Source organism: Ranitomeya variabilis, chromosome 6 (genome assembly GCF_051348905.1).
Source record: "Ranitomeya variabilis isolate aRanVar5 chromosome 6, aRanVar5.hap1, whole genome shotgun sequence".
Taxonomy (NCBI): Eukaryota; Metazoa; Chordata; class Amphibia; order Anura; family Dendrobatidae; genus Ranitomeya; species Ranitomeya variabilis.
In genome coordinates, this window is record NC_135237.1 from 449,450,764 (window position 1) to 449,472,231 (window position 21,468).

At 42.3% G+C, this 21,468-nt stretch overlaps 1 protein-coding gene across 3 annotated transcripts in view; it reads right to left on the bottom strand.

Moving 5' to 3' along the window:
- ST18 (ST18 C2H2C-type zinc finger transcription factor) overlaps positions 1–21,468 on the bottom strand; it is a 447,256-nt gene that overhangs the window by 17,640 nt on the left and 408,148 nt on the right. The window contains exons 21-22 of one of the 3 annotated variants that reach the window (XM_077270483.1): positions 10,909–11,012; positions 4,077–4,220 (exon numbers count right to left, since the gene is read on the bottom strand). The exons of 1 other annotated variant lie outside the window; for it this stretch is intronic. In XM_077270483.1, the coding sequence (XP_077126598.1) occupies positions 4,077–4,220; positions 10,909–11,012 (248 nt within the window). The remainder of the gene's footprint in view (positions 1–4,076; positions 4,221–10,908; positions 11,013–21,468) is intronic. One more of the 3 variants, XM_077270485.1, reaches the window with a different exon arrangement.

Sequence of the window (21,468 nt, forward strand, 5' to 3'; positions counted from 1 at the left end):
CGAACTCTGTGACCATTATTGACTGGCCCAGCTAGAGCCCTGACCTAAACCTAACTGAGCATATCTGGAGAGACCTAAAAATGGCTGTCCACCAATGTTCACCATCCAACCTGATGGAATTGGAGAGGATATGCAAGGAAGAATGGCAGGGGATCCCCAAATTCAGGTGTGATAAACTTGATGCATCATTCCCAAGAAGACTCATGGTTGTACTAGATCAAAAGGGTGCTTCTACTCAATACTGAGCAAAGGGTCTGAATACTTATGACCATGTGATATTTCAGTTTTTCTTTCTTAATAAATTAGCAAAAAATTACTACATTTTTTTTTTAGTCAAGATGGGATGCAGAGTGTACATTAATGAGAAAAAATGAACTTTTTTGAATTTACCAAATGGCTGCAATGAAGCAATGATTGAAAAATTTAAAGGGGTACGAATACTTTCCTGTATATCGATGAGGCAGCTAGGTCAGATTATAAGACCCATGGTCAGACTGTGTATTGTGATCTGAGTATGGACTGTACATTAATATATCTGAATCCCCCTTTTCAGGGGTGAAGGAGCACCAGGATATTTGTCAAGATATTATCTCCTCTACAGAGTTATTTTCAATGATGAAACATCCAATAAAATGTATTTAAATCCTTAGTGTCTTTAAATAATACAGACTAAAGATAATGTTTTGTTTCATAGAAATTCATATGGTGTCTATATCTTTCAGCTTGGGACATAACTATATAACTCTCCCCCATCAATATAGAAACCAAATCTGTGAAGTGGATTAACTCAATACTTCAACCTACAAATGAGCGCCAAAGGTGCACTAAAATAAAGTGCTATCAAGGATGTAGTTACTGCTTACCCATGTTGTGTGTAATGTGGGATCCATTCCATGCGCCCCGACGCGTGTTTCGCATAGTACAAGTAAATTGTGTTTATGAGGCTACCAAATATGTTTTATTGGTTTTTTTTAAGTAATTTTTTTTAACTATATTAAACTTTTTGGCCCATTAAAGGCCCATGCTTTTAAGTATTATATATTTTTAGAATGCATTGAAATGCCTATATTCAGCCTGGTGGATTATTTATGAAGGACTTGTCACTGTAAAAAATATTGCTAAATGTTTCACTGATGCTCCAAGGTCCGGGCAGCTCCACGTCTGCTACTATACTTGACACAGGAAAAATGTTGCTGTATTGGCACATTATCAGCGCAGTATATGAATGAGGCTAGATGACTGCTAATTTCAGTAGCTAATCTATGGCATTTATTGACCATAGCATATACAAAGTTAGAGAGGGGGCTGGCTTAGCTACCATATATAGAATCAACAAGCCCCCTTCATACACAACTCTGATGATGTATGGGCATCCATGTATAGAAAAGGGGAATAGATAGAGCTACCAGAAGCATTGCTGAAAGAGGGACCTCAGTGCAGTGTTTCTAAAACAATTGCATTAGTAAGTTATATATCATTACACCAAGAATATGTTTTCTTATATTTTTTTATGTGGACCACCCCTTTTAGCATAGTTCTTTCCCTTTTTAACCAATCAGCCCCAGTAATTGCAATCTCCAAACTGATGGTGGCATCTCAAGTGTTAAATAGCCCTGATCAGAGTTTTCTACAATCATGGCCATTAGTAGAGGATCCCACACTTTTGCCGCCCCAAGAGCCATTATATCATGAATGTATTTGTAAGAAGCATTAAAGCATTATTGCAGGTTTTAAGCTCATGGCAGGAAGGGCTAAAGGTTTCCAAATTGTAGTTTATTAAAAAGGACTCTGTCAGCAGGATTTCACCCATCTCTACCCACATATTATTTATATGCACATTTAGGTCTTGTAAATAGAAGTGCTGCCATACCGTTAGCTAGTCAGTCTGTTCCTACGCTACTGAGAAATCTTTTGAATGGATATATAAATGAAGTTGAAGTGCGTTGGACCCTGGAAGCTGTTCTCAAACCTCTGTTCCCTGCTCAGCGCTGCCTTGTCCTGCTTGACGGACGGCTTGAAATCACACAACAAAGAATCTGTCAGACAAGCAGGAGCAGGCAGTAATGCAGGCAGGAAATAGAGTCGGTGTGGAAAAGGCTTGAGAAAAACTTGCAGGTACAGTACGTAAAGCATTTGAGCATTTTTTTCATATTGAATCAAATGACGATTTCTCAGTAACGAAGGAATAGACTTTCTAAGTTAAAAAATTGCTGGATTTGTCTTTGCTACATGTGTTTATTGTTTGGGGATGAAATCCTGCTGACAGATTACCTTTAAGATTATTAAAAATAGTCAAACGTTTTGTTTAATCAGACATTGCTTATTGATAATGTTCTTAACCACAACTATCCAGATTCATGATGACATAGCAGCCCCTGATAATACTTAGGTTCAACCAACTAGTCTTATAATTATTAAAGGGAACCAGTCACCAGAAAACACACTATTAACCTGCAGATATGAGATTCATTTGCAGGTTGATAGTTATGAGCCTGCCCGATGCCCGTACTTAGCCAGACGCTGCAGGGAGAAAATGAACTTTATTCCCGCAGCAGCATTCGGGTTTCAGTCACTGGCGCGGCTCCAGCGCTGGTTCAATCACCACTCTGTGTATGGAGAGCAGTGTCTGTAACCATGCCCCCGGCCCTGACTGACAGTGCATCAGTGCCGCCCCCCGTGACTGAAATCTGAATGCTGCTGGGAGGAATAAAATCTTTCCTGGTGACAGGTTCCCTTTAAGAAGTTACATGCTTCCACGTTTAATCAAAAAGTAAAGAATCTTATTAACTTATGTATGACAAACAATTGCTGATTATCCTTGTTCACAAAACTCTATTACAGTTTCTGAGAGTAAGGCTCTATTAACAAGTACGATCGATGCCACAATACGACAGCCAATTGATAAACTTGCTGATCAGCGGTCATTTAAATTCCTGCTTACATTAAACTAAGGCTATGTGCACACATTGCCGATTCTCTGCGGATCCGCAGCGTTTTTTGCGGTGCATTTACTACAGTACAATGTAAATCAATGAGAAAAAAAAAAGCTGTGCACACTTTGCGGAAAATCCGCTGCGGAAACGCTGCGGTTTAAAAGAAGTAGCATGTCACTTCTTTTTTTGCGAATCTGCAGCGTTTTTGTACCCATTCCATTATAGAAATCCGCAGGGGTAAAAAACGCAGCAAATCCGCAAAAAAAGCAGAAAAAATGCAGCAAAAACGCACAAAAAACACTGCGGATCCACACGGAAATTCCTAAGGCTAATCCGCAACATGTGCACATAGCCTAAATGATGCTCACTGAGGCTATGTGCACACGTTACAGATTTGACTGAGGAATTTTCTGTGCAGATTCTGCATTTCTTGGCAGAAAACGCAGGTCAGAATCTGCACCTTTTTTTGGTATGTGCACACGATGCAGATTTTTGTGCGGATTTCTTCCTTTTTTTTTACCCCTGCAGATTTCTATTATGGAATGGGTGCAGAAACGCAGCAGATCTGCAAAAAGAATTGACATGCTCCTTTTTTTGAATCTGCCGCGTTTTCGATGCCGATTTTTCCGCACCATTAGCACAGAATTTTTTTTTGCCATTGATTTACATTGTACTGTAAATCACTTGCAGATCTGCAGCGTTTCTGCGAGGAAGAAAACGCTGCAGATCTGCAGGAAATCTACAACGTGTGCACATACCCTGAGTGATCTATACTAGATCGCACAGTGCACATAGGCTGCCATAATTTTAATAGTTCTATTTACACAGGAACAATGCATTGCCGAGGACGATGATCATTTCAAAACGTTCATTCATCAGGTGATCAGCAGGCTGTTTACACGGCAAAGTAATTGTGAAAGGAGCATTTTTGAGAATGCTCATTCACAATTATCTAGCATATACATGCAGCTTACAGGGCAGGAATGTCTACAAGTCATTGTGCTCCTTCAGTAGAAAGTCCAGAAAAAAGCAAGAGGTTGAAGGGAGGAGAAGAAAATGCTTGATAGGCCCTATATGTAGCACATTTTCAGGTAGATGCAGTTCCATTTCTAGTCCTCATCATGGGAACTTATATGGTCTTACCATTTGTGGAAGCTGGATATCAGCAAGACTTGAAATAAGGGCTTGGCTTAGACCAGCCAGCTCTTTCAAAAGACTTTCATTGTTCTGCTCTATGAGTTTGTTCTCCTCCTCTATTGTTTTCAGATTTGTCTCCATTGAAGAGATCTAAATCAGAAAATTTCATTGGTTACAAGGAAACTCGGTGATTATAGTTGGAATGAAAAAAACAAATAATAAACATTTTGCAGCCCTATGTCGTATTTTGAATGTAGAACTATTATTGAGCGGTATTGAAGGTGCCTATACACAGAGGAAAGTTGGTTGAACTGATTTTTTTCTTGACTGGCCAATGGATGATATTTTCTGGACTGGCCAATTACATATGAACATTCCCCCAATAGTGGATGTCAGTGGAAAAAAGAATCAGGCATGTTAGATTTCAACATGCCCAGTCATTTTCTCCCAGAAAAATATGCTGTTTCCAAATGAATCTTTGTGCTGAAAAGAAATGCAGACTCAACTGAGCAGAGTGCCTGCATATTCGGGAGTTGGAAAGAATAGGTGTTAGTCAAATGAACTGCATATAAAGTGTATGGGCATCTATAACTGGGATTTGAAGCAAAGAAACAGAAAGGATCTCAGTACTATTCAATGCCTAACTTTACAGGACAGCTGGATCAACATGTTAGGGCATGTTAGGTTAGGCTATGGGTTGAACTAGATGGACTTAAAGTCTTCCTTCAACCTTAATAACTATGTAACTATGTAAGCTTTATTCATAGCCCCTGAAGAAACCATTGCGAAACATGCTTCAGGATGGTTGGCATCTGAGTGGTTGGTAAAATAACTTTTATATGTATTTACCTCTACATCTATGACTTATGTTGGTACATTTTGGGATTTTCTGCCCTACGGATCTTTTGTACAAGAGGGGTATTGCGATATGGAGGGTACCTTGAAGACAGACTGTTTTTATGTCAATTCTATGTTTGTATCAAGCTGTTGGATAGCATACTTAGTATTAGCAGATGTGTCAGTTGATGTGAGCATGAGGTGTGCTTACTTTGTACTTTACTAATATATATTGTCTCTGACAGTACTATGAGAGGTATTCAGGCAATGCAATGTCTATTCTTATGTATATTGACTCACGGTTTTAATATGTAGTTTGTACTTTTTTCAATATATAATAATGTATTTTCAAAATTTTGATAAAAGCCTTAGGGAGGTCTTTCAATTTTCGGGCATGGGTATTTCATTCATAATGTAAGACTTTCTGTTCACTTCTCCATGTATTTAAAAAAAAAATTCCAGCAGTGCATAAAGTCAACACATTGTGGCATTGATGATATATGACAGATGAAACCAGGAAGAAAGGAGGCTGGCCTAGGACACTGGCAGCAGTACTAGAACAGTGATGGGGATCAGTAGGTAAGTCTGTATAATATATTATTTTTACTCAACATTGCCCAACACAAGTAATAATGGGATAAGGCTCTGGTTAGTTATGTTTGAGCGGTACAATCGGCATCCAAGTATGAAAAGTGATGACAGGCATATAAAGCTATAAGGCATTACAGTTATATGTGAATGCAAGTGACTCCCATTTTATATATATATATATATATATATATATATATATATATATATATAATCTACTTTTATTGAGACAGACTGTCCTACGTAAGTCTATGGGCAGGTTTGATATATACATGAATAAACATGACTTTCCTGATATTGTTCTACCACTGTTTATTCCATCATTTTTCTCTAATGGAGTTTCTTTTATAGTTGAAGGGGTTGTCCACTTTACGGACAACCTTGTCTTAAAAGATAAAAAAAACCTTTTACTGATATCCCACAAGATATCATTGCTGGGTGTCCCAGCTCTTGCATGACATTTGTAACGCCTCTGTCCCGGTCCGCTCCCTGGTCTGCACCTGCGTCATTGGGGCTGCCACTTCAGCGCAGTGCCCGGCAGGGGTGCCGGTCTCCTGGGGCTTCCGTTCCACGTCCCACACTGCCTGGACGCTGCGCGCGTCCCGCAGGTCTCCTGGCACACCACTAAGGGTGCACATGTGTGCACTCCCAGTCTCTTAAAGAGACAGCGCCATTTATAAAATAGGTTTCAGCCAATGGCTAAGTGTCTCGTACTATTTTAGGCATCTCTCCCCTTAGGGAGGTGCCTGAGCAGCAAGTGTTTCCTGTTGTTAGTTCTCAGGTTCCTGGCTCTTGTGTGAAATGCTCAGCTTGTACCTCGCTAATTCTGGTTTGTCTCCTCAGTGTACCCTCTGTGCCTCTCTTGCCTTCTGGTGCTATGCCTGCACCACCTGCTTCTCTCCGTGCCAGCTGTTGCCCGCTACCCATTTGAGCTGCCTGTCTCCTGTCTGGTTCTCCGCTACTTGCAGTACCTGCCTGCTCGCCAGTCCGGCCGAGTCAGCTTCCACGTACCCGGGGTATAACTGAACGTAGCACCTTACGTCTCCCAAACTTTCCACTCTGGCCCTGTTTGAAGGGTCTTACTATGGGAGTCTGGGGCTCGCTCAGTCACACCCCCTTCGGAGTCCCCCCGAGTAGTGGTCCCGTGGTTTCACAATAAGTTCAATAAACGAATGTGCACTTCACTACCTGTGCCTCCGTTTCCATTCATTACAACATTGTTATGCCATGTGAGCACTGCAGCCAAACACCTGTGATCACATTTTCATTTGACATCTAAGTTTCATCTGAGAGAAATGTGAGCAAAGCAGCCGATCAGTGGCACCTGATTGGCTGCAGCGCTGATGGGTCATAACAATGTGACTCGAGTCCTGGCAGACCTGTCACTAACATCACTGGAATGGCACTGGTGCGGGAGGTGACTATAAGGTTTTTTTATTTTACTTGTGGGAATTTGTAGTAGTCAATCATCTCTTTAACCCCTTCATGACCTTGGGATTTTCCATTTTTCCGTGTTCGTTTTTCGCTCCCCTCCTTCCCAGAGCCATAACTTTTTTATTTTTCCATTAATATGACCATGTGAGGGCTTATTTTTTGCGGGACGAGTTGTACTTTTGAAAAACATCATTGGTTTTACCATGTCATGTACTAGAAATCGGGAAAAAAATTCCAAGTGCAGTGAAATTGCAAAAAAGTGCAATCCCACACTTGTTTTTTGCTTGGCTTTTTTGCTAGGTTCACTAAATGCTAAAACTGACCTGCCATTTTGATTCTCCAGGTCATTACGAGTTCATAGACACTAAGTGGTGAAAAAAAAATCCAAACTTTGCTAAAAAAAAAAAAAAAAAATTGTGCCATTTTCCGATACCTGTAGGGTCTCCATTTTTCATGATCTGGGGTCAGGTGAGGGCTTATTTTTTGTGTGTTGAGCTAGCGTTTTTAATGATACCATTTCAGTGCAGATAGGTTCTTTTGATCGCCCATTATTGCATTTTAATGCAATGTCGCGGCGACCAAAAAAAGTTATTCTGGCATTTCAAATTTTTTTCTCGCTACACCGTGTAGCGATCAGGTTAATCCTTTTTTTATTGATAGATCGGGCGATTCTGAATGCAGCGATACCAAATATGTGTAGGTTTGATTTTTTTTTTATTGATTTATTTTGAATGGGGGGAAAGGGGGGTGATTTAAACTTTTATATTTTTTTTATTTTTTTCACATTTTTTTAATAGGAGGCTAGAAGCTGGCACAACACGATCGGCTCTGCTACATAGCAGCGATCATCAGATCGCTGCTATGCAGCAGAAATGCAGGTGTGCTGTGAGCGCCGACCACAGGGTGGCGCTCAGACCTACCGGCGATCAATAACCATAGAGGTCTCAAGGACCTCTATGGTTACTCTGCAGAAGCATCGCTGACCCCCGATCATGTGACGGGGTCGGCGATGCGCTCATTTCTGGCTGCCCGGCCGGAAGCGCCTGTTAAATGCCACTGTCTGCGTTTGACAGCGGCATTTAACTAGTTAATAGCGGCGGGTGAATCACGATTTCACCCGCCGCTATTGCGGGCACATGTCAGCTGTTCACAACAGCTGACATGTCCCGGCTTTGATGCCGGCTTACCGCCGGAGCCCTGCATCAAAGCACGGTTTGTGACCTCAGACGTACTATCCCGTCCAAGGTCAGAAAGAGGTTAACATTGCATTTGGATCTAATAGATGGTCTAATAGGTGTATTTACTAATGTATGGAGTTTGTATTTTCAAATTTAGTCACAGATCCCCTTTAAGGAAAGGTCCTATTAAACCCAAACAGAGTGATCTATTTCAAGTGTTTATTTCTGTTAATGTTGAGGATTATGGCTTACAGCCAATGAAAACCGTAATGTCATTATCTCATTAATTAATTTAGAATACTTCATAACATCAGCTTGAAAAATGATTTGAAAATCCCAAATATTGGCCTACTGAAATGTATGTTCAGTAAATGCACTCAATACTTGGTTGGCTCTCCTTTTGCATCAATTACTGCATCAATGCAGCATGGCATGGAGGCGATCAGCCTGTGGCACTGCTGAAGTGTTATGGAAGCCCAGGTTGCTCTGATATCATCCTTCAGCTCATCTGCATTGTTGGGTCTGGTGTCTCTCATCTCCCTCTTGACAATACCCCATAGGTTCTCTATGGGGTTAAGGTCAGGCGGGTTTGCTGGCCAGTCAAACAGAGTGATACTGTTGTTTTTAAACCAGGTATTGGTACTTTTGGCAATGTGGACAGGTGCCAAGTCCTGCTGGAGAATGACTTTTCCATCTCCAAAAAGCTTGTCGGCAGAGGGAAGCATAAGGTGCTCTAAAATTTCCTGGTAGACAGCTGAGCTTACTTTGGTCTTGAAAAAACACAGTGGATCTATACCAGCAGATAACATCACTGATTGTGGAAACTTCACACTAGACCTCAAGCAGCTTGGATTGTGGCCTCTCCACTCTTCCTCCAGACTCTGCGACCTTGATTTCCAATTGAAATGCTAAATTTACTTTCATCTTAAAACAACACCTTAGGCCTCTGAGCAACAGTCCAATTCTTTTTATTCTTAGCCCAGGTAAGATGCTTCTGGCGTTGTCTATTGGTCATGAGTGGCTTGACACAAGGAATGCGACACTTCTAGCCCATGTCCTGGATATGTCTGTGTGTGGTTGCTCTTGAAGCAATGACTCTAGCAGCAGTCCCCTTCTCGAGAATCTCCCCCATATTTTTAAATGGCCTTTTTAAAACAATCCTTTCAAGGCTGTGGTTATCCCGGTTGCTTGTCCACCTTTTTCTACCACCCTTTATCCTTCCACTGAACTTTCCATTTATATGCTTGGTTACAACACTCTGAATTGCCAGCTTCTTTAGCAATGACCTTTTGTGGCTTACCCTACTTGTTAAATGTGTCAATGACTGCCTTCTGGACATCTGGCAAGTCAGCAGTCTTCCCCATGATTGTGGAGCCTACTGAAACAGACTAAGGGCCTTTTGAAACACTTAGGAAGCCTTTGCAGGTGTTTTTTGTTAATTATCCTAATTTTCTGAGATAATGACTTTTGGGTTTTCATTGGCTGTAAGCCATAATCATCAACATTAACTTAAAAAAATCACTCTGTTTGCAATGACTCTATATAATATATGAGTTTAACTTTTTGTATTGAAGAATTTAAATAAATTAACTTTTTGATGATATTCTAATTTATTGAGATGCACTTGTAAGGACTTGACTTTATCCAATAGATTTGTATTTTTCAAAGGCACTATTTTGAGTTATATGTAATTTACTTATTAACTGTATTTGGACCTGCTCATTTTTACAATTGTGTTCAGTTTTTATTGTCTCCGTTTTAGGGTACATAACATTGTTTGATGACTTTAATTTTTGCATTATTTAAAAAAAAACCTGTGACCTTTCTTTGACATGAAACTTTGGTTATTATGGTGAAGAATAATTTATAGACATCAGGTTGGTATAGTCATGGTAATAACATGTGTATATTTTATGGTTTACTATTTTTACTTTAGAAAATGTTTTCTATTTTTTAGTGTGAATATTTTTTTAATTATTAAACTTATCTTTTACATTTGTTTTTAAGCATCATCAGGAATCCTGAAGCTGCAATTACCGTATTTTGTGGATCATAAAACGCATCGGATTATAAGACGCACCCCAGATTTTGAGGAGAAAAATAGGAAAGAAATCTTTTTTTTTTATAAAATGATGGTGCTTCTTATAATCCATGCATCTTATTGCTTACCCGGGGTGAAAACTGCAGTAAAGCGGGGTCCCAGGGTCGCCGCTGGAGGAGGCAAGAGTGGAGCGTTGCTGCAGGCTGGGATGAGGGGGTGTTCAGATGTGCGATGTTGTGCTGCGGGTGTTCAGTGCTGTGGGTGTTCAGTGCTGCAGGGGCTCTGCTGACATCTTGTGAAAGCCCAGAGCTCCCACAGTTACATTGGTTCCTATGCGGTGTCTGTATTATGGGAAAATGGCTGCCGGCAGGGGACAGCGCATGCACAGATGGAGATCTCGGCACCAAGATCTCGGGAGATGAACACCCGCAGCGGTGCGCCGCACCACACATCCAAACACCCCCTCCTCATCATCCTGCGGCCTGCAGCAACGCTCCACTCTTGCCTCCTCCACTGGCGACCCTGGGACCCTGCTCCACCACGGTCGGTAAGGTATATCCGCACCCTTATAAGTGCATTTTATAATCTGAAAAATACGGTACATCACTGTATATATAATGATATAGAATGCTTAGTGTATCCTGGGTACACAATTGTAAAGTGCATATTTTTTAGCATGTCTTTTTTTCTTTTTTGTTTTTTTATTAAACCACAGGTTTCCAAGTTTATTTAGACAGAATTACTAGAAGTGTATTCTAACCTGGGTTTGAAGTTTCATCATGTCAGCTTCTATCTTCAAATTTGATTCATTCAATTCTTTGATCTCTTCATCTAAATTCCTGATATCATCCCCATTCTCTATGCCTGCTGGTACATTAAAATATTTATATTTTATGAACAGTTATTTTCAAATCCTTTATTCTTATTATTACGAAAGGTGATGTGTGTGAGGTGTAAATGGAATATCTGCTATTACAGAACATGATGTGAATGAGACATGAGGTGTAAGTAATATTCAGAATGTTCATTTGCTCTTGCACACAGCCTTAAAGGGAACCTATCACCCCGTTTTTTCGGTATGAGATAAAAATACTGTTAAATAGGGCCTGAGCTGTGCATTACAATAGTGTAGTTTGTGGACCCCGATTCCCCACCTATGCTGCCGAAATACGTTACCAAAGTAGTCGTTTTCGCCTGTCAATCAGGCTGGTCAGGTCAGATGGGCGTGGTGTCTTCCCCCAGATATTGCGTAGTTTTCCGTTGGTGGCGTAGTGGTGTGCGCATGTCCAAGGTCCCGAATCCTGCACAGGGGTGTGAAAATAGCAGCGATGTCCGTTATTCCATTGGTGGTCGGTGGGCGCGGCCATCTTGCTTTGGCCGCGCGTGCGCAGAAGCGGCGCTCTGCTGGCCGCGGCTTCACGAAAATGGCCACCGCGATAGCCATCTGCGCACGCGCGGATGCCCGCGGCCATTTTCCTGAAGCCGCGGCCAGCAGAGCGCCGCTTCTGCGCACGCGCGGTCAAAGCAAGATGGCCGCGCCCACCGACCACCAATGGAATAACGGACATCGCTGCTATTTTCACACCCCTGTGCAGGATTCGGGACCTTGGACATGCGCACACCACTACGCCACCAACGGAAAACTACGCAATATCTGGGGGAAGACACCACGCCCATCTGACCTGACCAGCCTGATTGACAGGCGAAAACGACTACTTTGGTAACGTATTTCGGCAGCATAGGTGGGGAATCGGGGTCCACAAACTACACTATTGTAATGCACAGCTCAGGCCATATTTAACAGTATTTTTATCTCATACCGAAAAAAACGGGGTGATAGGTTCCCTTTAAAATACTTGAGTGGTTGAGTTCAGGATGTCATTTAAAATAAAGCTGTTTTCTAATTGTGACACATTCCCTTCTGTGTGGCCTAGATGCATATGGTTCATGAAGTGACCCAATTCAGCACAAAATGTCCGTGATGCCTAATTGATATTTTTTACTCAGTTAGTTGTCTGATTTTTTTTTAAATACTAATAGTATAAATAATAATATTAGTAATAATAATGCATTAATGGTGAATTCTTCCCTGGGCTGCTTACAATTAAAGGTACGGAAAGTGACATGGTCAGCCAATAATCGTTGCTTCTGTTCTGCCTCAGCGTGAACTTTTAATAAACTCGTTTGCATCGTACTGACACATTATAAGTAAGAAATATTAGATCTGACTTCTTGAAGGAAAATATTTCCTCCTCTAGTCATGAAGAATTACAATCCTTTCTTAAACCCTTCATGACAGCCAGACGTAAATAAATGTAAGCCCTTGCTGTGCTTTGTGCAGCGCCGACGTTTTTTCTATGGTCAGTGGTCTGCAGCATTCAGGACCCACAGAGTCCTGCAAGCACTGGGATCCCGGTACAGAGTGATAGCTCTGACCAGCAACAACATCAGGACCCAATAAATGTTTAAATCTTCTAAATTATGTTTAAAAAATGATGCTGATGTAAAGTAGACGTGTGGTAAATGTTATTTATTAACTGTTTTGTGTGGTATAATTAGCTGGTTTCAGGGAGTAAAAATAAAAAATATTAAAATTGTGAAAGTTTCATCAAAATTTTTAAATTTTCACAAATAAACACAAAAAAATACAGACCTAAATTTACCACTATCATGAAGTGCAGTATGTCATGAAGAAACACTGGGACACATTGAAGCATCCCAGACTTATTACCTCAAAGTGACATTATTAGTGATGAGTGAAAGTGCTCGCCACTACTCGTTACTCGCCCGGGTATCAATGTACTCGGTGTACTTGCCGAGCACCGAGCATTTCCAAGATTATTCGTCGGTGACTGGTGTCTCCACCCAGCATTTTTGGCAGACTTTAGAGACCCAATCATGCTGCAGGGATTGTCAGCCAGGCCATGAAATGCCGCAGCCATCTTTGTTGTGGTCATGCAGTGATTTGCTTGGCCGCTGGAGCCACAGCATGAAGGCCAGAAGAGGACGTCATCTGATGAAGATGGGAGGCGCCAGACCGCAACACCCATCGGACGGGGACCCGGGACCGGGACTTCCCCTGGGTGAGTATAATCTAACCTCTTTCTTATCTTTTAGGATACATCGGGGGCTTATCTACAGCATTACAGAATGCTGTAGATAAGCCCCTGATGCTGGTGGGTTTAGCTCACCCTCGATTTTGGGGGTGACAGGTTCCCTTTAAAAAATACAGGCCACATATTTGGCAGTGTGGTATTTCCATGACAGGCCTCATATTTCTGCATGCTCCAAGTTTGGGCATTGTAGGCTGGTTTCCCTCTTTTTTCCTGTCTGTTATTCTAATTATATACAGCACTATTTTGCATAAATTAAATTCACAAAAAACCCAAAAAATAGCATACAGCCTGTTATGTCAGGCTGAGGCCTGCCTGGTGTTTGTGTTTGAGAAATCGTAGATTTGCAGGCATACTGATCAGATATCGCTCCTAATAAATACATTTGTGTTTAGCTTTTGAAATAATGCAGTAGTCCATTTAAAATGGGTAAGGCAAGGGATGGGGAAGTGGATGTGATGCATGCAGAGGATGAGGCCGTGGCCAAGGTGAAAGTGGGCCACAACAAAGACCCACATCTTCTTGCTCGACCTTCTTGTCCCAGTTTCTAGGGGACCACAGCACACCACTATTGAAGCCAGAGCAGTGTGAAACGTTTGTTGGTTGGATAGTGGATAATGCTTCCAGTCACTTAGCCACCACCACCATGTCTTCCACACGGTCAAGTCTGAGTAGCCGTGAGTGTGGCCTGGATATTTCTCACCCTGATCCTTCTTCCTTCCACCATGCCGCGTTCCCTGAGACAACTGATCCCACACTTGGACACTCTGAAGAGCTGTTCAGTTTTCCATTCCAAGATTCCGAACTCTCGGCCGGTCAACTTGAAGTGGTGACAGCTGAGATCGCATGTAGAGATGCCCAAAGCTTTGACCAGCCCCGGTCACATGAAGGTGATGGTGGGAAAGTGTCAGAAGAGGTGGACAATGATGAGACACAATTGCCAGAAAGTCAGGAGGAGCAGGGTGCGGATGTGGAAGACAAGGTGGTGGATGACCATGTGACTGACCCTACTTGGCAGGAGGACATGCAGAGCGAGGGCAGCAGCACACATGGAGAAGGAGGCATATCACCCCAACAGGCAGAAAGAAGCAGTGTGGTGGCCACAGACAGAAGGTGTGCATCCGTTCCCAGTAACACCAACATGAGGGAAGTTGCCATTCCAACTGTTAGATCTTCCGGAGTCTGGTTATTTTTTAAAGACTCTGCCGATAACCCCATACAGGCCATTTGCAGCACCTGCCATGCTCGCATCAGCAGGGGTAGCAATACAACCAGCCTGACCACCACTAGCATCATCAGGCACATGGCAGTAAAGCACACGACTTTGTGGGCCAAACCCCAGGCTCCAGGACCACTGTCTGCAGGTCACACCACTGCTTCTTCCACTGTTTTGCGTAGAAGCCAATCCCCAGTACACTGTGCATGTGAAGATGCCTCTAGCCCTGCATCTGTTGTTGCCCACAGTCAAGCAGCACCATCATCAAGCCCGTCCACATCCTTGTCCCAACACAGCCTTCAGCTGTCTATACCCCAGTCTTTGGAACGCAAGCAGAAATACCCAGCCAACGCCCCACAGGCCACAGTGCTAAATTCTAACATTTCTCTTCTGCTTGTGCTCAAAATGTTGCCTTTTAGGCTCTTTGAGACAGAAGCTTTCTGCAACCTGATGGCGGCAGCTGTCCCAAGGTACTCGGTCCCCAGTCGCCACTATTTCTCCCAGTGTGCCGTACCAGCATTACACCAGCATGTGTCCCACAACATTACCCGTGCCCACAGCAATGCTGTTACAGGGAAAGTCCACCTAACCATGGACATGTGGACAAGTGGTTGTGGGCAGGGACGGTACATCTCACTGATGGCACACTGGGTTAACATAATGGAAGCTGGGACCCAGTCGGACCTTGGGATGGAACACATCCTCCCCACACCAAGGATTGCTGGCCCTACATCAATCAGGGTTGCCCCCACAGTCTACAGCTCCTGCACCTCCTCCTCCTCTTCATCCTCCATCTCTGAAATCAACACATCATTCAGAAGCTGGAAGCACTACAGCACTGCCTCAGCCAAGCGGCAACAGGCTGTGCTGAAGCTAATCTGTATAGGTGACAAACCGCACAATACAGAAGAGTTCTGGACAGCGGTGATGGAGCAGTGAGATATTTGGATGACACCGCTGAACCTACAGCCAGGCATGGTCATGTGTGACAATGGCCGTAACCTGGTGGCAGCTCTCAGGCAAGGTGAGCTCACACACATACCTTGCCTGGCCCATGTGTTTAACCTCGTGGTTCAATGTTTTCTGACAAGCTACCCAGAGCTGCCAGATCTGCTAGTGAAAGTACTACATCTGTATGACCATTTTAGAAAGTAAGCTACAGCGTCAGCCGCCCTTGCCGTGCTTCAGCGTTTGCAGCTTCCAGCTCAATGACTGGTGTGTGATGTCCCCACACACTGGAACTCTGCGCTGCATATGTTGGAATGGATTTGTGAGCAGAAGAGGGCAGTTGTTGACTACGAACATCAACAAGGCTGTCGATATACAGTTCAGACTCCACACATAAGACCTCAGGAATGGTCATGGATGTCAGACATATGTACCATCCTCCAAAACTCTGAGGACTGCACCAAGATGGTGAGCGGCTATGACACCATAATTAGCATCCCCATCCCGCTTCTCAGCATTCTGAAAACCTTTCTGCTCACAATTAAAGAGGATGCATTGCAGGCAGAGCATGAGGACATGGAGCAAGGAACCATACAGGGGGATTACACTCAGCCCAGCCTCATGTCTTCTCAACGTGGATTGGTTGGAAATGAGGAGGAGGAGGAAGAACAGGAGCTACTTTCATGCGCTATAGACGGTACTACAAGCACAGCTGTTATACCGTCTGTTCAGCATAGCTGGCCTGAGGACAGGGAGGAGGAGAAGGATGAGGAAGAGGAGGACATCATAGCCAGCCATCCTGTTGGTGAGGACATGGAAGTCTTGCCTGTTAGCAGTCTGGCAAGCATGGCTGACTTTATGTTGTGCTGCATTTCATGGGACCCTAGCATTCTAAAAATTTTGGGTGACACTCATTACTGGTTGGTGACACTTCTAGACCCACACTACAAGGAGAACTTTCAATCTCTTCTGCAAGAGGCAGAGAGGTGTACTAAAATGTTGCAGTACCAGAGGGCCATTGTAGCAAAATTACTTAGAAAATTCCCATGTGAGAACACTGGCAGCAGACGTCAGAGTTTGTTGTACAACCAAGGCGTCCAAGCGAGAGAGACTGGAGTACAATCCAGCTCAGGCAGGTGAACAATGGCAAAGTTCTGGGACAGTTTTCTCAGACCCTCCCATCGTGATGGCACAGAGGCAAGGGGTGCTGTCACAAGAAGTGCAATGTTTGTGAAGATGGTGAGGGAGTACCTTGCAGATCGTACAAACGTCCTCCGTCATTCTTCTGTGCCTTTTAATTATTGGGTATCTAAGCTGGACACGTAGCATGAACTGGCTCTCTAGGCCTTGGAGATCCTGGCCTGCCCTGCTGCTAGCGTTCTGTCAGAGCGGGTTTTTAGTGCCGCTGGTGGAATTATAACAGAGAAGCGCATCAGCCTGTCAATGGAAAATGCTGACAGGCTGACTCTTATAAAAATGAACAAGGGCTGGATTGGGAAAGACTTCTGTACACCACCAAGTGAAAACAGCGAAACATATCCTCAAATACATTCTCTGTTTTGGGGAGGTGTATTCTCATGCACCTCTTCACAACCACACATGGGTATAAGCTTCCAGATTTGGTCTGTTTGTTCTTATCCTCCTCCTTATCCTCATCCTCTTCATCCAGAACCACTAGATGACCAGGGTGAATGTGCTCTATACTGTTATAGGCCGGTGAATTTTGGGCAAGGGGGCTGTGATGGCACTATTTTATTTATTAAAAAAGGTCCCCCATTTGGGGAATTGTTTGTCAGCTCCCTACTTCTCAACTCTGTCTCCTGCAATGTGTCCTTTATCTGCCACTATATGACCAGGGTGAATATGCTCTGTACGGTGAATTTTGGGCAAGAGGGCTGTGATGGCACTATTTTATTTAGTAAAAAAGGACCCCACATTGGGGAATTGGGCATTACATTTGGCCTACTTCTTAACTCTGTCTCCTGCAATGTGTCCTTTAACTGCCACTAGATGACCAGGGTGAACGTGCTCTGTACTGTGAGTTTTGGGCAAGGGGTGTTGTGAATTCTGCTCTTTGGGCTCCCTCCGGTGGTTGTTGGTGGTAGTGCAGTTGTCTTGGGTTTGTAATCCTGGGCAAGTGTTTCTGCTGATTTCAGCTCTATTAGGTATTTATGTGTGCAGGATCCATGAGTCCTCGCCAGTTGTCCATTGTACTTGGAGGGATTTCATCTCTCTCTGGCTCCTCATGCCCTGCTGCCAATTCAGCTAAGATAAGTGTCTGGTTTTTTGTCTCTGTGCACACATGCAGTGTGCTTTGCAATTCAGTGCAATTCATTGTGTTTTTGTCCAGCTTAGACTTTGTTTGGATTTTTCAGTCATGCTGGATTCTCAGTAGATGCAGATTTACTTTCTATGTCTTTAGTTAGATGTAGTTTATTTGTATTATCTGCTGTGGATATTTTTAGGATTTTAATACTGACCGCTTAGTATTCTGTCCTATCCTTTTCTGTTTAGCTAGAAGTGCCTCTTTTGCTAAATCCTGTTTTTCTGCCTGCGTGTGTTTTTCCTCTTATACTCACAGTCAATATTTGTGGTGGGCTGCCTATCCTCTGGGGTTCTGCTCTGAGGTAAGATAGAATTCCCATTTCCATCTATAGGGGTATTTAGTCCTCCGGCTGTGTCGAGGTGTCTAGGACGTGTTAGATACATCCCACGGCTACTTCTAGTTGCGGTGTTAGTTTAGGGTTTGCAGTCAGTACAGGTACCACCTACTCCTGAGAAAGTCTCTCATGCGGCTCCAAGGTCACCGGATCATAACAAAGGGGGCTGTGATGGCACTATTTTACTTAGTAAAAAAGGACCCCACATTGGGGAAATGTTTGTCAGCTCATGCCCTCCATTACAAGTTTCTGAGACCCACACCCCTACATTGGGCCTTTTTCTTAACTCTGTTCCTGCAATGTCTCTTCGTTATCTCCGATGACATGACCTGGGTGAACGTGTTCTGTACTTTTATAGGCCACAGAATTTTGAGCAAGAGGGGCTGTGATGGCAGTAGTATATTTTTAAGGTAGCCCCCATTGGTGAAACTAAATCCTTGTTGGCAGAGACTTCATAACATTTGTGTACCTTAAAGAGCTCACTTGAAAAGCTTCTTTTTGTGTTGCCTCGTTGCTCACATTGGACACAATACACTTCATATAAATTTGATAAAACAATGCTGTTAGTTTGGCTCAGAAGTTCATTACAAATATTTCTTTGTCGACTATATTAGTTTCTCTCCTTGAGAGCCATAACTTTGGCCGCCTCAAATGCACAAATGGCGAATATACAAATGGCATTTGGAATCCAGATTAAAATACTGTATACCGAATGCATTCAGACAATCACATAGCTGCGTTTCTTGTAACACATTTACAGATGTGACAGACAATGCTCATAGTGACACAATCTTGAGAAATGTTTGTTTATTCACTTCACAAACAGTTCTAAGCATCTATATGTTTTCTGTTTGTCATTGTAAAACATTAAAGTTTACTGAAGCTCTGCCTGTGGTGGTTTGATCTAAATCCTTGTGGCTTTTATTTTCTAGGGTTTTTTGGCCCCTCGTCTGATGACTCCATGATATCTCAGTTTCATACAACCTTGAAAGCTGGCCAATTGAAGGGCTGGGTGAAACTAGAGCTACTACATAGTGTAAATCACTATATAAGACCAGAGAAACATGACTAAGACAGATTGCCAAACCTGGGGTACCTGTACATGTACAGTGTGCTGATGCCTGCATAATTGGGGATGCCCATGCAGTGTAAGTAATCTCCCAGGGGTTCTCTGTCTTGATGTTGCTTCTCTGATATTCCAGACGGATGATGTTTAAAAGCCTCTTGTGGATGATGTAAGTATACTATAGTATACTTAGTATATACGTAATCACTATATGTATTTAATCTTTATATGTACTTATTAACCTGTGTATGTTAACATATACAAAAGTGTACGCACTCACATTATTCAATCAAACTATTCCTTGAATTTTGTAGTTTGCAATAAAATTGCGTTGTATTGCAAGTATTAGCCTTATTTAAAGCTGTATCTGAACCTTAATGTTAAAAACATGGCAAATAAAATTATGGCAAATTCTCCTGTCAATAAATCTGTAAAGAGGGAACCATCATACCATTAAAAAATACAAGTGGATTTTCATGGGCCGATCCAGTATGTGAGTTCTAAGGCGTAATGGGGTGCATATGACTATGCTGCAGGGCTGGCCTTGCTGGTAATGTGTAAAACATAGGAGTACGGGAGTACAAAATGAATATTGTGAAGTGGATTTTCATGGGCCCATCCAGTATGTGGGTTACAAGGCGTAATGAGGTGCACATGACTGACTATGCAGCAGGGCTGGCATTGCAGCCAATGTGTAAAACAAAGAAGTATGGGAGTACAAAATGCATATTGTGAAGTGGATTTTCATGGGCCCATCCAGTATGTGGGTTCCAAGGTGTATTGGGGTGCATATGACTATGCAGCAGGGCTGGCCTTGCTGCCAATGTGTAAAACAAAGGAGAACTGGAGTACAAAATGCATATTGCGAGGCTCTTCAACTAGTATAATATATAATGTTGTTTACATATCTTTTTTGTGGACTGTGTTTGCAAAATAAAATCACGGAGCTATGGCCATTTTTTGAGTCGTGGATTAAAATTACTTATACAAGTCTATGGGTCTATGAAAATCTCGACCCGTAGACTATGAGATAACGTGCAATACATGTGTTATCCATTTTTGACTTTGTGATATATAGGAGGAACTCTGCATTTTTTTGCATACGTAAAAAACACTGATGAAAAACTGGTGGTAAAAACTGTCACAATGACTATCAATGATGAAAATCTGATTCAAAACACTGAAAAAAAATGTTACATTTTTCCACTCACATAAAAAAATGGGCATCTGAATGAGGCCTTAGATGCAGATAATGTGACATAGGTGTTTCCTTCCATATTACCCAGTCCAATATTACTCTTCAAAGGGCACTCATTCAGTATTTTATATCAGTATTTGTAAGCTAAATCCAGGAGTGGGTGAAAAATGCAGAAGTTGTGATGTGTTTCTATTGTACTTTTCCGCTGATTGTTCCACTTCTAATTTTGGCTTACAAATACTGAGGTAAAAATACTGACCAAATACTGTACATGTGAATGTGACCTTAGAAAGTGTCAGTGTCTCCACCTCTATCCCAGTCTCACTATCAAATTCTTGTAATTACATCTGTTGTTTTCCTCACACACTTAGGCCATGTGCACATGTTGAGTATTTGGTAAGTCTTTTGCCTCAGTACTTGTAAGTCAAAACCAAGAGTGGGTAAGAATACAGATGTGGTGACATGTTTCAATTATATATTTCCTCTGATTGTTCCACTCCTGATTTCGGCTTACAAATACTGATGTAAAATACTGACCAAATACTGAACATGTGAACATAAACATAGTACATATTGTGAGGATTAAGCTATGACTGAGCTCGTCTATCCATGTTTTCCCATAAAATTGCAGCAGCCTCTCCTGCTTGGACTTTTATAGTGGCTCTGAGCTATCAGTGACCTCTGACAATAATCCCTCATAATTAGCTGTGCTATGTGGTCAGGCAACTACAAGGCATTATGAGCACGCTCGTTGTGTTGTGCTTGACGTGATATTATCAAATTTCTTTACCTTTTCTTATCTGTACATGATGGCAGCCATTCTCGGTGATTAGTTTGAAACAAAAAAAAATTGTTTGCATTTGAAATCTCAAATGTCAAAAAGTTGGTACCAAACTTAATTTGTGCATCTTATACTCGATTCTTTTATCTCTACTCTACAGCTACATTTGATTAGATATAACATTTGTAATGAAGCAGTCTGTATTTCCTTCATGCTGTCCATGGTTCAGGCAGCAGAAATCATCAGTCTAAGTTAGAATATGTCTGGTGTAGGAACAGTCTATGTATTTTTAATCATACTTTCAACAGGGAGTCGGGAACAAAGTGACTAAATGGACA